Here is a 17,928-nt window from a genome sequence, read left to right as displayed (position 1 = left end):
ATGTTAATGGACTTGATTGTCATGATTGTTTCATAATGTATACATATGAAACCATCACCTTAAATGTTTGTACTTCATGTTCACCTTAAAATACATACAATTTTTATTTGTCAATTATCTATCTATATAAAACCCTAATATGCAAATCGACTGAATGGCGGATCGACCAGCAGACAACTGGTCGCTATGATGCGCACTGACCACCAGGGGGCAGACGCTCAACACAGGAGCTGCTCCCAGCCCATAGGCCCCCACCAGCAGCAGCAGGGCCGGGGGTGGGGCCAGCAAGCGGGTGGTGCCAGGCCAGCCAAGGCAGGTGCAAGTGGGCTCCCTCCGCCCCCCCATCACCCTGCTGGTTGCCCTGCTGATCGGCCCTGATCACCGGCCAGGCCTAGGGACCCTGCCTGTGCACAGATTTCTGGACCGGGCCTCTAGTATCTCAGTAAAGTCAAGAATGAAAAATATGGTCAGGGTAATATCTTTAAACGGGCAAGAGAGCTTATGCTCTTTGGTTATGCACATACACATGAAATCAGAGAACGAACTTGTATAGGTCTAATGCCAAGCATCACATATTTTTATTCTACCTTTTTATTAGACCTTCATCCCAGCCCGGTCAATAAATGCCATTATCCCCACAAGTGGATGAGGAAACTGAGGCATGTAGAGGTGAAAGAGCTTGTTCAAGGTCACTGGTAAGGGATGCTCCTGGGATTCCAACCTCCCCTCTGCAAACCCTAGAGTCCATGCTGCTCTTACTACAACGGGAAGCCTTTTGATTTTTCTGGAAAGTGGCTCTGTTCTTCTCCCATGGAGAGCTTTTCTGACATGAAACTGACTTGTCCTTGAATCATCCCACGTTATCAAGGCCGCCTGTCCTCCCTCACCCTAAACCTCTCACTGAAAAAAACCTCATTCCGGCCGCTGCGTTTTCCTGCAGTGAGTTCTGTTAAATCTCTAAGTGCAACAGATTCACTGAGTGTTCAGGTTGCCATCACCGGCTCTTTCTTTTTCTCCAAATTGCAGTTCCGTTCCCAACTTAATAATTAAGGATTATTCAGCTCAGATGTCCCTGCATAGTTTAATATAAACAGACCCTGGGTTGCCTTGCAGGGGCCGTGGCACATTCCTGACAGGATAAGGAAGAAGCTGAGGTTTCATCATCTCTGCCTCTTTGTGTTACCATATTTATTGCATCCCACCCTGGAACAGGGGAGCAGTGGAGGCGGCCAGAGCATCGCTCATTACCGGCCGAGTTGCAGGCCCTGCTGAAGATGAGGCACGCACTCGCTCGCTTCTTTGTTGTAAAAGCTCGGTCTTGTTTGATGTCTGCGGCAATGTCTGTGTGTTTGAACCCAGGGAAGCTGTCTGGGCCCCACACTGGCCTCCCTGTACGGGCAGGAGCCTCTTCTCATGGGTTTAAAGCAATGCTCCCAAAAATGCACATATAACCGGTGACGGGTATAAAAGGCTATGTCAGATGTTGTGTAGATACAAAATTAGGTAGCATTGGATAAAAAAATGGAGAGAATTAATCCCTTTCGGATTCTTGTGAATGAGTCCTGACTGTCATGAGTGGATGAAATTCACTTCGGCATAACTGTGTCCTTAGCACCTGTTGTCGTGTCTCCCTCAGAACAGAAGAGAACAGGATGGAGACGTGGCCTTGGACTGATCTTGGAATTTGCAGGGCCCTGTCGTTTTAAAACTGGTGCTTACCTTGTGAGTTAGGAACCGGATGTGAGACAAGACTCAGAAGTGACACAGGGAGAATGAAATGTCACCTTCGTTGTCTTGAATTCTGGGGTGTCCTTGCAAATGTGGGCAGGACCAGGCTCCCGTTTTTGGCCCTATGAGTTGGGTTGACCTTCTGGCCAGAGGCCAGCTGGATAGTTACAGGCCTTGCTCACCTGGGCAAGCCACTTAGTGCACAACAGCACAGCCCCCCGAGGAAGAAGTCCAGAAAGAGCCCGGCCCACCAGGCTGATTCCCGCTCCCAAACTTACCGTTCGGACCATCACTCCCCCTCTCAGGCAAAGGAGGAAGTACTGGGATGTAACTCACGTACTCTAAAATTCACTTTTTAGACGTGTACACTTGGTTGGTCTTCAGTGTATTCACAGTTGTGCACCCATCACTGCTATCTAATCGTAGGCCATTTTCATCATCTCAAAAGCAAACCCTAATACCCAATAGCAGTCACTTCCACCTCCATCCCCTGATGCCATAGATCTACGTTATCTATGGATTTGTTTATTCTGGACATTTCATAGAAATGGAATCATACAATATCATTTAGTCCTTTGTGGCTGGCTTTTTTCACTTAGCGTAATATTTTCAAGGTCCATCCATGTCATAGCACCTGTCAGTACTTGATTCCTTTTTCATTGCTCAGTAATGTTCCATTGTATGGATAGACACGTTTTGTTTATCCATTCACCAATTGGTGGCCATTAGGGTTGTTCCCACTTCTTGACTTTTGAATAATGCCACTGTGGAGATTTGTATACTAGCTTTTGACATATGTTTTTGTTTGTTTTAGGGCAAAAAGACTACTTTCTTTATTTAATTTAGTAGAGGCCCGGTGCACAGATTCGTGCACATTGAAAGAAAATTAATTAGAAGGTGGCCAGCAGGGCAGGACTGGGCGAGATGGGATGGAGACACCCTGGAGCCAACCTCCTGTGGTCCCGCCCCGGCCACCACACCTGGGGTGGCGCCGTGGCTCGAAGGGCATCTGCGCAGTGAGTGAAGTCTCTCCGGCAGGTGGGGTCTCTCGGCCTGGCCTGCAGGGATCAGGCCGAAACCAGCAGTCCCACATCCCCCGAGGGGTCGCGGAGTCCGAGAGGGCACTGTACAAAGTTGCTGTCACTCAGCAGCTCCTGCGTTGAGTGTCTGCCCCCTGGTGGTCAGTGCACATCATAGCTGCCGGTCAGCCGGTCGGCCAGTCACTTAGGCTTTTATATATTTAGATTGGAGTGACATTGGTTAATAAGATCATATAGGTTTCAAGTGTACATTACCATGACATATGATCTCTATATTGCATTGTGTGCCTACCACCCAAAGTCAGATCATCTTCTGTCACCATATATTTGGCCCCTTTACCCTTAACATGTTTTCATATATTTTTTGTACATAACTAGGAGTGGAATTGCTGAGTACCTCAGCAATAGTACTTCTATGCTTGTGGGAGGGGACAAGAGAGGACAAAATGAGCCCCCACGTAATATGCTGACATTTTTTCTGGGGGCTGGGATATACCCATGAGTGAGAGACCCAAGTCTGTCCCCACAGACGAGATGGTACTGAGCAAGCACTCCACAGTTAGTAACCTGGCAGGGTCGGAGGGTTGTGATTGGGCTGTCTTGATTCCAAGGGGCCTGTGGAATATGAAGGGGAGACCATCTGGTTGGCAGTGGATTAGCAAGTTAAAGCTCAAGGGAAACTTGGTTTCCATGGAGACTCCAGGAGAAGTGGTCTGGGCAATGCTCTCAGATGCTTTCTCCGTGGCCACCGAGAGGTGTGGCGGGCAGGGCCGAGTTCTCACGATGAGTCAGTGTCAGCACATGTCACCTGCGCTGGGAGCCCCCCATGTCCCCGGTTGAGCATTTTCACAGTCTCCTGAGGGAAGTGCATGAGGCACACTGGCCCCTTGGGCCGTGCACACACTAGTTTTGCCCTAACAGTGAGCTAAGTGTCTGCGGATTTACTCTCCCTTCTGGGAAGGCACTTGGGACCAGAGGAAGGTCATGGAGGGGACACCTCCATGTGTGGGGAGATATACATGACTTAGGTATGGAGATGTATACCTGATTCAGGTGTGGGGAGGTATACCTGACTCAGGTGTGGGGAGATATACATGACTCAGGTGTGGGGAGGTATACCTGACTTAGGTGTGGGGAGGTATACATGACTCAGGTGTGGGGAGGTATACCTGATGCAGGTGTGGGGAGGTATACCTGACACAGGTGTGGGGAGGTATACCTGACTCAGGTGTGAGGAGGTATACCTGACTCAGGTGTGGGGAGATATACCTAACTCAGGTGTGGGGAGATATACCTAACTCAGGTGTGGGGAGGTATACATGACACAGGTGTGGGGAGGTATACCTGACTTACGTGTGGGGAGGTATACATGACGCAGGTGTGGGGAGGTATACATGACTTACGTGTGGGGAGGTATACCTGACGCAGGTGTGGGGAGGTATACCTGACTCAGATGTGGGGAGGTATACATGACTTACGTGTGGGGAGGTATACCTGACGCAGGTGTGGGGAGGTATACCTGACGCAGGTGTGGGGAGGTATACATGACTCAGGTGTGGAGAGATATACCTGACTCAGGTGTGGGGAGATGTACCTGACTCAGGTGTGTGGAGGTATACATGACTTACGTGTGGGGAGGTATACCTGACGCAGGTGTGGGGAGGTATACATGACTCAGGTGTGGGGAGGTATACCTGACGCAGGTGTGGGGAGGTATACCTGACGCAGGTGTGGGGAGGTATATGTGACACTCGGAAGTCCGCACTCCTGAATGCCAGCTCTGGGAGTGAACCCAGCTTTGCCCTGTGTAGTGCTGGGTTGTGCTAGAGTGCCGCCTCTGTAAGGGCTGGTTGACGGAGGTGGGATGAAGAAAAGCGGTAGAAACGTGAATAGTGAGGTACACTGCTATCCAGTGACGGGCCCAGGTGACTCCTTCTGGGGTGCCTGGTTTTCTTTGGGAGAGAAACAAGCAGGAAACAGACCTCAGGATGGTGCCGGCTCCACCAGCCGGGCTAAGGACGCCAGAAATAAGGGCCAGTCCAGGTGTTACGCGTGCTCCACTTAGGACACCCGGAAACACAGGTGTCTAACTCACAGGTGCGGTGGTTGGCTTGGATGGCGTGTCACCGGCCATTTCACCCCCCTGGTCCTTGTCGTCACCTGAAAGGCTGAAGTTGGTGGCATGCCCTCGCTCCTTGCCGGCCCTGCCACCCTCACCAGTGGGCACTGATTTGGTCACATGCCTGATTTGCTTTCCCAGTTGCTGTTGGAAACCGGCCACGGGTGAGGGTGGGTGAGGGGTGAGGGTGTGATTTTGGGGCTCGGTGCTCCCTGCTGACCCACGCCCTGCCACTCCCCACAGGCGGAACCCTCTGCACTTCCACCTCATCGCCGACTCCATCGCCGAGCAGATCCTGGCCACGCTCTTCCAGACCTGGATGGTGCCCGCTGTGCGCGTGGACTTCTACAACGCGGACGAGCTCAAGGTACGGGTGGGGGTTGGGGCGGGCAGGAAGAAGGTTGCCTCCTGGTCTCCTCAACTGGGAGCTTTTCTTGTTTATGGTTTAGGGGACCTCAGCCATGGCAGAAGACTCAGCTCCCCACTGGAAATGCCCGGGGATCACTGAGGGTGCTGCCACCCGAGACTACTTTTATCCTCCAAAGCCTTAAAGCAACCACTTCCTTAGCTCACAGTGTCCATGGGTCTGAGCATTTCTGGGTCCCCAGGCTCTCTGTGGAGGCTGCAGGCCGTGGGCCTGGTACGTATCAGAAAGAGATCTAGATTAAGATCTGTTCCTCCATGAGGTAAATAAATGCTGAACTCCACCTCCAATGGACCTGGGCTTGGATTCATGGAATGTCATCCACTGGACATAGGACCCAAAGTGGATAACCTGTACCTTTGCTGGGTATGTTTTCTCACCAGAAGAAAGGTGCTACCATGCTAACCTCATGAGGGATTAAGAGGCTCAAATGAGAGGATGTATGTGAATGTGTTTTAAAAGACTGCTGAATAAATATTAAGGACTAGAGGCCCGTTGCACGATATTCGTGCAAGAATAGGCCTTCCTTCCCCTGGCTTCGCTCCAGGCCACCCGGGAACCTGCAAGTCCTCGCTCCCGGCCGGAGCACCGCTCCTGTAGCTCCCTCTGCCACCCCTCTTCCCCCTCATAGCAGGCGTCCCGCCCCTCCCAGCCACTCCGCACCTGCATATGCAAAGTAACCCCCCATATTTGTTGGGTTAATTTGCATACTCACTCCTAATTGGCTGTGGGTGTAGCGGAGGTATGGTCAATTTACATGTTTGTCTATTATTAGGTAAGATTATGTTGGGCCAGAGGGTTTCAGCCAGATGAGACCCATTTGATCCCGTCACTCCCTCGCTTAAAATCCTCTTGTGCCACTGTGCTTGCGTCAACATCTGGTTAAGAAGTCCTGCATATCCTGGCTCTGGACTCTCTTGTCATTCCTGCAAATTCACTGTGTTACTGGTTCTCTCCACCTTCTCTGCTGTGTCTGAGGCTTTGCTTGTGCTACTCCTTCTGACTGCCATGCCCTTCCACACGCCTTGTCACCACTCCTGCTCACCCTTCGGAACTCAGATGCATTGCCACCTCGTCTGAAAACCTTTCCCGGTTTCCCCAGAGAAGAGGACACATTTTCTCCTCGCTTGTCCGTCCGCCGCTTCAGTCTTGGACCTTCTTCATGGGGGCGGGGACGGGGCCCATCTGGTCCTTTTCTGTTGTGTGCTGCATAGTTGGAACCCCGTCGTGCTTGTGGGTTTAACAAATTGCTGTTGTTAGAGGAACATATAACTTTGCAGAGATACGTGATGCTCTGTCTCCAGTCACCTTGGGGAGGACTCAACACCTAGGCATGAGGCGGATTCCAGCAAATTGCTTGTTCCAAACCTCATAAAGCCATTATATTTTCATCTCCGAGCCATAACATTCTAAATAGATCGCAGAGATGCCGGCCAGAGCTGCTGATTTCCCTGTATTTCAGGCCCTGAGGTTGATGGAGACGCTCAGAAGTCAGCGTTTGGGGATTGTCGTGGTAATTTGTGTGCCATTCCAATCTATTCTGAGCTAAAATTGATTAACACTCTCAAAAAGGGAAAAAAAGAATTTAGCAAATTGCTGCACTAATTAAGGTAAAAGCAAGCCACTCTGTCTCCCCGGGTGTGCGGGCCAACACCGTGGGGAAAAGCAGGGGAGGGGCGAGCGGCGTCTGGCGCAGAAGGCTGCGTCCACCTCCTCCTCCGGCGTTCTGTCTTCAGGCAATCCTGGGCCGTGTCCCTTGCAAGCCTGTGCCCTCTACTATTTAAATAAATGTCTATTTTTATTGATTTCAGAGAGGAAGGGGGAGGAAGAGAGAAATAGAAACATCAATGATGAGAGAGAATCATGGATCATCTGCCTCCCATGTACCTCACACCATGAGGATGGAGCCAGCCACCCGGGCACGTGCCCTGACCGGGAATCGAACCGTGACCTCCTGGTTCATAGGTCGATGCTCAACCACTGAGCCATGCTAGCTGAGTATGTACCCTCTACTTTTTAAGAAAAGACAAAGTAGCAGAAAACAAAAAGCCCACGTTCATCTCCTGGCCTGCCTCGGAATAACTCTCTGATTCGGGTTCTGAGCCCGGCTCCATCAGCTGCTGGATGAGTAGGACAGCGCCGGCTGCCAAAGGATCAAATAAGATGGCTCATGTGAAGGCCCGGCAGCGCCCGAAGTGCAGCAGGTCCTTAAAGATACCCCGCTCTCCTTTGCAGCCGAGGCAACATGGGATTAAAAGGCTCCTGACTGTGTACCCATTGTGGAATCTGGGGAGAGTCTGGAGGCTGAGGAGTAAGGTACCAAGAACTGTAATCTATTGGAACTTCCAGGAGCTCTTGGAGGAAAGGGGAATGGGAGGGAGGAGATGGGTCTTCTCACTCTCTCCTGCCCCCTTGAGTGCAGGTAGACCTGCTGTTCATTATTTTACTTACTGGACTGTTAGCCATGTGAATTGAGGGCTCCAGGCTTTAAAAAAAAGAATTGAAAAATACAAATTTGGTGAGTTCTAAAGGACATCGTCTCCAGTGTCCTGTCCTCCAGCCTGATTCTGCTATTGGCTGTGCCAGGCAGGTCCCCAACACCTGCATTTGATTTTCCTACCAATTACATACCTGTCTCCCACAGTTCTTTATCCCCCAAGATTGGAATCAGGTAAGATTCCATTGAGGATGAGGACTGGGAAGGCATTTTATAAGACATACTTTCTCCATCCTAATATATAAAAACCCTGGGTCCGTCACATCCACAACAACTGGAGGCTCGACCTAACGCCCAGGCTGTGCGTGCAGCAGGCTCTGCTGGGTGGGGACTTATGGCAGCAGAGACAGGGACCGGGGAGGTGGGGCTAGCACTCACACTCACTCACAACCGCACACAGGCACAGACACACACAGCGCCCACCAGCTTTCTTTCCCTCCCTCCCTTTTTTTCCCTCCCTCCCAGCTCGCTCTCAGAGCCTGTCTCAGAATGAGGAAACAAAACAGACTGGGCCTGAAGAGGCCTGGATGGAAGGGAGGGTGGGCAGAGGGTGGAACGGCCCCCACTGGCCCCACCCCCTCCCAGCCAGGAAAGAGGAAGAGGGAGGCAGGGAGGCCTGGAGGACTGCTAAGAAAAACAAAGAGAGACAGAGACTGTGCGAGATCAGGCCAGCAGGGGAGAGCAGTTGGGGTCGAGATTAGGCCAGCAGGGGAGGGCAGTTAGGGGTGATCAGGCAGGCAGGCAGAGCCATTTAGGGGCGATCAGGCAGGCAGGCAGAGGCAGTTAGGGGGATCAGGCAGGCAGGCAGGCAGGTGAGTGGTTAGGAGCCAGCGGTCCCAGATTGTGAGAGGGATGTCCCACAGGGATTGGGCCTAAACCGGTAGTCGGACATCCCCCAAGGGATCCCCGATTGGAGAAGGTGCAGGCTGGGCTGAGGGAACCCCCCTCCTCGCCCCCCGCCCCGCACGAACTTCATGCATTGGGCCACTAGTAATCCATAATGATAGCAGCGGTAATAATTTATACGTAATGCTGCCCAACATTCCCAAGACCATGCTCTGCCCACTCTCCCCAGCCCGAGCCTCTCCTGGCTCGTAGAGCGACCATCTCTCTACTTAGTTGTTCATCCAGAACCCAGCAGTTTATCGTTGGCGGGACCCTTTCCCTCACCCTGTGTCCAACCATGACACATCCTGGCTTGCCGCCGTCTCCCCTGCCAGCACCCTAGTCTCCGCGTTCTCCATCAGCAGCATGAGTCGGCTGTCCCAGAAGCCAGCCCCAGCATCGCCACCCCCTTTCCTCCATGTGCAACCTTCCGGGGTCTTCAGCTGAGTCGCATTTTCCTGCACCGCCTGGCTCCTGCCTCCTTCAGCTTCACCTCATACCACCCTTGGTTTCTCCCTCGGTCTTCAGATTTGCTCTGCCGCTTCCCTCCACCAGCGGGCGGGGTACAGGTTACTCTGTCCCTTCACCCCTGTTCTCTAGCTGGCCTTCTCTCCCCCCAATGCTAATATGTCAATCCCACATTCGTTTGCATAAGCAGCATGTACAGGCACACCTTGTCTTGTTGCACTTCACAGACGTTATGCCTTTTACAAATCAAATGCAAGACCCTCCCTCGGCAATAAGATTGCAGCTGGCTTTCCTTCAACACTCGCTGTATTGTGCTGGTGTGGAACGTGAGCCACCTCTCTCCTAGGTCTGCCTGCACTCGGGGAGCCCCTCCCTGCCTCTGTCATCACACAGGGGCTCCTTTGTCATATGTTGTCATAGGGTCACCAGCATTTCTCAATAAACTCATGGCGCAGTGTAACCTTTCGCGTTTGTGTGTGATGAGCAGGTAAATGTGTCTCTCTCCCCAGGATGGAAAGCGCCAACAGGGCCAGCGGTGTCCCGTTCGCTCCTCATCGTCCGCCTATCCTTGTGCCTGCTGAGAGGCCTGGCTCATAAAAAAGATTCTCTAAATGGCCCGGCTGCGGTGACTCAGTGGTTAAGTGTAGACCTATGAACCAGGAGGTCACAGTTCGATTCCCGGCCAGGGCACATGCCCAGGTTACGGACTCAATTCCCAGGAGGGGGGCGTGCCGGAGGCAGCCAATCAATGATTCTCTCTCATCATAGATGTTTCTATCTCTCCCTCTCCCTTCCTCTCTGAACTCAATAATATATATATATATATATATATATATATATATATATATATATGTATATATATATTAAAAGTTTGCTAGTCCTAGCTGGTTTGGCTCAGTGGATAGAGCATTGGCCTGTGGACTGAAGGGTCCCAGGTTCGATTCCTGGTCAGGGCACATGCCCAGGTTGCGGACTCGATCCCCAGTGTGGGGCGTGCAGGAAGCAGCCACTCAATGATTCTCTCTCATCACTGATGTTTCTCTCTCTCCCGCTCCCTTTCCCTCTGAAATCAATACAAATATATTTTTTAGAAAAAGTTTGCTAAATGAATGGTACACAATAACACGGGCTGGGTCCCTGAGAGTTTTCCAATCATTAGGAAGGGCTTTCTCCTTCACTGCCAGGGCTCACCGCATCCTGAGGCCCCTGGGCAGGGACCCTGCAGAGGCGTAAATAAGACAGCTGCCCCTGCACCACCCACGTCAAGTCCCCAGCGCAGCCCTGGGACAGGTGGGTGTCTCTCCAGGACAGGTGCGCCAGGGAGGGAGCACAGCAAACCCATCCCTTAGTGACGCTGGGGGAGGAAGGGCAGGGGCGGGGCGGCTGGTGCTGGGACCTTCAGTGCCTTCAGGAGGCGTGTTGGTGGGCAGCCTCAGCCACCCAGCTCCTGAACTCCCTCGGACAGCTGTTGGGAACAGCGTTCCTCAGAAATACCCCTGTGGGCCCCTGATTGTGTCTGTGGTGCAGGAGAATGGAGAAGTAGGGAAAAGGAGATTTCTGAAGGACCGGTGCATGATTAAAGATGAGCCTCGGGAAATCCGTGGGGACCGGTACGCTGCTAGTCTCTGTGGCCTGTGAGATGCTGGCCCGTCTTCCTCCTGTTCACACGGCCTGGTCAGTCCCGGCCTCCAAGGCTCCGTACCCACAGGCTGCAGGACTGAGGGCGTCTTCGTGCTGGGAACCCACAGCAGACGGGGGCTGCTGTCCCAAGGGAAGGACCAGGATGAGGAGGGGGCTGGCTTTCCTGTCGAGCTTCGTGGATGGCGGCATGCTGTCACTCACTTCCCACGACAACCCCGTGGGGCGGAGCGAGAATTTTATTGCCTCCCTCTCTGGGGTGATGTATAACTTGAAGCGCAGAGTTGAAGAGTATCTGCCTAAGATCAGGCAGGCGGCTAATAAATGCCAAGGCTGATGGCTGACTCTTCCCTTTCCAAGCGAAGCGATGTGGGACGTGGGATTGTATACATCAGGAGAAACGGTCTGGCCCCCATTTGGCCCAGAAAGAAGTCACCCCACGCCACCCTGGGGTGAGGATGATCCCCAGCTGGGGAAGGGAGGAGGTTGGAGGCTGTTTTGTGATTCGCTGTCTAGCTGGGGGCCCTCCTTTATCCCCCTTCCTCTTAGACCCGATGCCTGCTCCTTCCCAGCAGCAGAGAGCTTGTGAAGTGGAAGGCAGGACTATTTACAGAAAATATCGGTGTCTGACTCTGAAAATTGGCTTCCTGCTCACACTCGGTGCCTTTGTGTTGGCCCCCAGGGAGTACCGCAGAGGCCTCCGTAGGTAACTGCGACCTCTCAGCACCCTGCAGGCTGGGGAGACCAGCTCCCGTTGTTCCTCTCACCTGGGAAGGTGGGCAGGCTGCCCCCCACCTGTCTGTCTCCTAGGAAGGTGTGCTTTCTGAATGACAGGCATTTCCAGCCAGCAGGGACTCGTGATGCCACGAAATCACAGGGTCTCGGGTGGGAAGCAAGCCCAATACTCACAGCGCCTTTGGGGCAAATGAAACCCAGGGAGTTAAGCAAGCCTCCTGGATCTCACAGGTGACTCTTCCGAACACAGTCATCTTCCAAACATTGGGTTTGGGTTTTATGATTGCCAGGTCCAGGTCAGAGTTCAAAAGGACAGCCCTTGGCAGGGGTGGTGATCACATACCCCGGGGGTGGGGGAGGGGGTGGGGAAGGCTGGATGAGTGGAATGGAGACTTCGCCTGCAGAGAAGGACAGAGGACCTGGGACTGTCTCATGGAGGACACGATCCGCTCTACGATGCCCTGCAGGGAAGTGAAGTAAGGTATGTGTGACCTTTGGGATGGCCTTGTGCAGTTTAATAATATTGTGAGACAGATAGTAACGCACAGAGTTTGTCTTTCAAGAGCTGATCGCTCCTCTGTTGTTGAGGATTAATGCAGTAAGTGAGGTCTTGGGATGAAAAGCACTGGTGCTTGGCACACGGCAGGCTCTCAACAAATTCTATTTCCTTCCCTTCCTTTCATGGATGTGAAGATGGCTGTGATTGACCTCTTACGTCTCTTCTTAAACCCATCACGTCCACGCACCTCGCCTTCCCCTTCTACAAAGGAGCAAGTGACCCCCGACTTCTCGCCGGAGACTACACATCTGGGGTTGTTTTTCTAGAATAGCTTACGGACTCGGGCTCTTGTTCCTTCTCTCCTTTTGGGTCTCGTGTTACGCCGGAGGGCTGGCTGAGGTTAAATGCCAGGTTCACATCTGGAAAAGCTAGCATTCTCCCGTTTTCTGAGCTGCTTGATGGGTTCCTGGATTATCCTGGTGGTTTGTGAAGATGCAGCCTGGTTCTCTCGGGCCAGTAACCTTAGCTTTGTGTTCGGCTTTTCTCCCTGGCACCGCAGAGGCGAGGTCGGGGCACAGACGTGGAGGGTGAAAGGCATGCGGAAGCGTACCTTTCTGTGTTTAGAAGACTGGTCTTGGGCTTTTAAACAGGAGACATGGAAAATTGTAGACAACCCTCCGAAATGGCCATCTGCGTTAGAAAAGACTCTTTCTGTGTCGTTGGTACAGTCCACTCTATACACTGGCAAATGTAACGGGGTGTCCTAATGAATGGGCCCTGTCCCCTTCCGAGTCATAGAATCTTAATTAGGAAGGAACTTGGCATTCATCCGGCATAACCTTTCCCTTTCTTCTGTGATGTTCTACATAAATGGTCATTACTCTTCTGCTTTTGAATACTTGCAGAGATAAGAGATCATTGCCTCCCAGAGGCCCCCGTTCCACATTGCGAGACTCGACCAGAAATAGTGCTGTGCTGAAGTCTTATCGTTCTGAGTCTCTCCATTGGTTCTGGGCACCAATAAAGACCAAACGTCAGAGTATAGATCACTGTGCCTTAACTCACCTGCTGGGCCCACTAGATGAGAGAACCAGGAGGGCAGCACCTATACGTTTCATCTCTATGCCCAGCTTTAGGGTGAAACCTGGCCAGTAGTGGCCCCAACAAATGCCTGGGTTCTGTGTTTGGGGCTGCAGGGAAATGAAGGGGGCAGGTGTCTGAAAACCTGGCATATCTCCTGAGTCGTCGTCTCATCCCCCAGAATCCTCTACCTGAACCCCGAGTGGCAGCGCTCAGTACTTAATCTGACACTCACAGGTGTCTTCTGGCAGGTTTGTGTGACACGTGGTTTCCAAGGTGTTGCCTGCCTGGAATGCGCTCACCCTTGTCCCTGTTTCAGACACCCGCCGTTCTCTGCGCTTCCTCACAATGCCGCAGTTTTTCCAGATCTACGCAGGTGACATGTCCCACCAGGAGCAGTAATTGGTCTGGGCTCAGAGACTTCAGCGCTGTGAAAGCAATTGAAGTGGCCCCCGACCCTTCTTCCTCCCGTCTCAAGCATTGATCCCTTTGCAGTTGCATTGCTGTGATCTCATCGGTGGTCATTCACCTGGATAAAGAGGAAATGCCTTCGGATACCTGATTCCATTGTGTCCTCTCAGGAGTCCCATGCTAGGGAAACAGCACGCGTGTCCTTTTGTTACGAAAGCGTTTACCAGAGGAATTAGCAGAACGCTGCTGATCAGGGCTGAGGTGATGTGAAAACCTAGCTCTTCTGGCCTTCAATGCAGTGCTGCTCTCTTGTACCACAAGTCTCACCCTTCCAGAACTTGAGTTAAAAAAACAACTTCAGTGCCTACTTGGTGTGGCTCAGCGCCGACCCACGAGGTCCGGGCACATGCCGAGTTGTGGGCTCCATCCCCAATGGGCATGCAGGAGGCAGCCGATCAGTGGTTCTCTATCATCATTGATGTGTCTGTCCCTCTCTCCCCTCTCCATTCTTCTCTCTGAATCAATAAAACATATTTTTTTAAAAAGAACTTCAGTGACTCATGTATATAGTTATGATGATGGATTTTGGAACATAAGCTGGACCAGAAAATGAAAAAAAAGAAATGAAGACCAGAGGTATTTGATGGGTGATGAGAAAGTAATGGGTGGAGTGAATTGGGAATTATGGTGCGATTAGGAACTTTTTGCCGTGAGAACGGGAGTCTTTGTCCAAATGTCTTGAAAAAGGATGAAAGGCTGGACTTGGGGAGTGGAGTTTTAGATGAGGCACACTTTTTGGCATGTCACCCTGGGATGGAGTAGCTGAGGTGGTGTGGTGAGAAGTTAATAAATACGAGGGCCCCAGGCACTTCAAGGCCACGGCGTTAGAGGGCCCATCCAAAGGATGATACAATCTAAGAAAAGTTGTCAAGAGCTGAAAAGAATTCTACTCATGGAGCTCAAAAGGGGGCTGGCCCCTACAATCCAAGTAAGTCAGCTGTAAGTTCACATCAGGGCACACGATAAAAAATATTTGAATTATAAGGATTAAAAAAATCCTTCCACTAAGAATAATAATAACTCTCATTAATAAGAATTGATTATGTGCCAGCGTAATAGCCTTACGTGCATAATCTTATTTTATCCCCACCATAAGCCTTGAGGTGAGTATAATGATTTTCACTCATTTCCACATGAGGAAATGGAAGGTCATAAAGGAGACTGGAAATTACTCAGCCTCGCGGAACCAAAATAGCAATGAATCCGAGCAGTCCAACTCTTGAGCAGGGCTGTCCATCAGAAATATCAAGATGTAATTTTGAAGCCTTGGCTGGTGTGGCTTAGTTAACGAGCATTATGTCCCATGCACCTTGAGGGTCCCCGGTTCCGTTCCTGGTCAGGGCACATGCCCAGATTGTGGGCTCAGTCCCCAGGAGGGGGTGTGCAGCAGGCAGTCCATTGATGTTCCTCTCTCATTGATGTTTCTCTCTCTCTCTCTCCCCTTCCTTTCTTTCTGGAAATCAATAAAAATATATTTTTTAAAAGATGTAATTTTACATTTTCTAATAGCCACATTTACAGAAGCAAAATGAAACAAGTGAATTGCATTTTAATAATATTTACTTAATCCTGTATATCAAAATTATTATCATTTCAGCATGGGATCAGTATTCTAAAAATTACTTATATTTTATGTACTTTTTTTGTATTTCTGAAACCAAGTGCATATTTTAAGCCTCTCAGTCTGGACTTGCTGCCTGTCAAGTTCTCATAGCCATGCGTGGTTGGCAGTGCCAGGGGTAGAATTTGATGTTTAAGGCTACACTGAAATGCAAGGGCAACCGGTGGACAGAACCATATCATCTTTGAGGAGTAGAAATCCTACGTCAGTTTTTCTGCTACAATAATACATGTCCTGATAAAATGTCTGCTTAGTTTTGAGGGGGGGGAAAAAAAAAGACAGAGACCCAAGAATACCAGCCAAGTTCTCCCATGTATAAACACAACAGAAAAATGACACGCTGTGCAAGAGCCCACACAGTGTACACCAGTGTATACTTCCTGAAGAACGCATCCAAAGGCAGGCAGCCAACCACAGAAGTAATCAAAATGAATATTCACGAACGATGAGGTCTTGTTCTAAAGGGGCAGGCGGTTCGCACTGAAAGGAGTTGCACGTGGAGTGATCTGTAAATAATTGCTCTTAGTCATTTGCAAAGCGGAATGCAGATGCCAAAAGTCGCTCTTGAAAACATACAGAAAGCCAGCTGCTGGCATTGTAAGACAGCCTAGGCCCTAGGGTGGTGTGCTTTGCAATTCGAAGCGAAGTTTTTTGTGTGTTTTGTTGTGTAACTCAGGTGTGATTTTGAACCCTTCACTCTGATCAGCAGTGAGAAAAGGTCAGATGTTTCTTCAAAGCTCCAATGTGACCACTGGTAAAGCTCTATAAGTAAAATGAAACTAAGTTATTGGAGAGGATTATTGCAAATGAAACGAAGTCTGTGGCAATTAGGAAGGAAGCAAATAAAAGGAGAAGGAGATAAATGGTTCTAGAATGTTAGGTATCCATATGGGGTATCCACTTTATACCATTTCCAAAAATTAGCTTGAAATGAACCTTACACCTAAATGTGAGAGCTAAAACTATAGAATAGACGGGAAGAAAGCAGAGGGGAAAAAAATCTTAGTGACTTTAACTTAGACAAAGATTTCTTAAATAATATGCAAAAAGCACAAACCAGAAAAGAAAAATGTTGATAAGTTGGACTTCATATAAACTGATAGTTTTGTTCTTCCGAAGATATTAGTAAGAAAATAAAATGACAAGCCACAGACTGGGAGAAAATATTTGCAAAGCACAGGTCTGATGAAAGATTTGTATCTGGAATATAAAAAGAACTCTTACAACAGTAACAAGAAGACAGATGACCCATACTTTAAGAGAGACATCACCGAAGAGGATGTAGGGATAGCTAGCAAATCCATGAAATACGCTCACCATCTTTAGTCATCAGAGGAAGTTAAATTAAGATGATCATGAGGTACAACTACACATCCAGTATAATGATAATACATTATAATACAACGTGTTGGTGAGAATGGGGAACAGCCAGAACTCTCAGACATGGCTGAGGGAAGTGTAAAATGGAACAATCATGTAGGAAACTAGTTAATTTCTTGAAAACTTAAACATACATATAAAGCATGGCCCACAATTCTAGTAAGAATTGCACAGCAGCAATTCTGCAGTTCTAATAGGTATTCATCCAACAGAAATAAAGAAGGTTTACAGTTGTTCTTATGGAAAATAATACAATAATTAATAAGTAGTAATATAAGAATGAATTGTGTTTTGCATACTCACAGCTGTAAACCAACTTTTGCCCCACCCTGTATGTGCACATCAACATTTAATCTTGAATATTCATAGAACTTAAATGTCCATCAACTGGAGATTTGGTGAACAGTGGTAGTATATCCATTCAGTGGATCGTTCAGCAGTGAAAAAGAATGAACTGATGATATATGCAAAAGTATGAATAAAGGTTATTTTCTTTGGGACGTATCTGTCCAATTTTCCCAGCACTTTTATTAAAGACTAGAGGCCCAGTGCACAAAATTCGTCCACGGGTAGGGTCCCTATGCCTGGCCGGCGATCAGGGCCAATCTGTGGGGCAACCAGCGGGGCAATCGGGGGGCCCCCGGCTGGCACCTGCCTTGGCGGGCCTGTGGGCTGGGGCAGCCCCTGCATTGAGCGTCTGCCCCCTGGTGGTAAGTGTGATTCATAGCAACCAGTTGTTCTGCCGGTAATTCTGCTGTTCGGTTGATTTGCATATTAGGCTTTTATTATATAGGATACTGTCTTTACTCCCTTGTGTGTTCTTGGCTCCTTTGTCATGTATTAACTGACCCTCCAGGTGTGGGTTTATTTCTGTGCTTTCTGTTCTCTTCTACTGATCTATGAGTCTGGGTTTATGCCAGTACCATGCTGTTTTGATTACTATGGCCTTGTACTATAGTTTGAGATCCTGTAACATTGTTCTTCTTTCTCAAGATTGCTGTGGCTATTTAGGGTCTTTTGTTGTTCCATATACATTTTTGGATTATTGGTTCTAGTTCTGTGAAAAACACTATTGGCATTTTGATAGCAATTGCATTGAATCTATAGATTGCTTTGGGTAGTATGAACATTTAATGATGTTAAGTCTTATATCCATGATTATGGCATATGCTTCTGTTTATGAGTATCTTCTACAATTTCTTTCTTCAGTATCTTATAATTTTTCAAGTACAGGTTTTTTACCTTCCTGATTAAATTTATTCCTAAGGTGTTTTTTTTTTTAAATGCAATTGTACAATAGCAATAGCTTAACTGTGCTTATTATATTTAAGAAACACAACTAT

The 17,928-nt window shown here is 49.4% G+C and overlaps 1 protein-coding gene across 3 annotated transcripts in view; it reads left to right on the top strand.

Moving 5' to 3' along the window:
- The window catches only part of LARGE1 (LARGE xylosyl- and glucuronyltransferase 1), a 437,563-nt gene that overhangs the window by 221,129 nt on the left and 198,506 nt on the right, over window positions 1–17,928 (top strand). For all 3 annotated transcript variants that reach the window (XM_008144698.3, XM_054719464.1, XM_054719463.1), the window contains one exon: window positions 5,131–5,254. In XM_008144698.3, coding sequence (XP_008142920.2) covers window positions 5,131–5,254 — 124 coding nt within the window. The remainder of the gene's footprint in view (window positions 1–5,130; window positions 5,255–17,928) is intronic.

This window comes from Eptesicus fuscus, chromosome 7, assembly GCF_027574615.1.
Source record: "Eptesicus fuscus isolate TK198812 chromosome 7, DD_ASM_mEF_20220401, whole genome shotgun sequence".
In the NCBI taxonomy this organism is placed as follows: Eukaryota; Metazoa; Chordata; class Mammalia; order Chiroptera; family Vespertilionidae; genus Eptesicus; species Eptesicus fuscus.
This window is presented reverse-complemented; position numbering and strand designations above follow the sequence as displayed.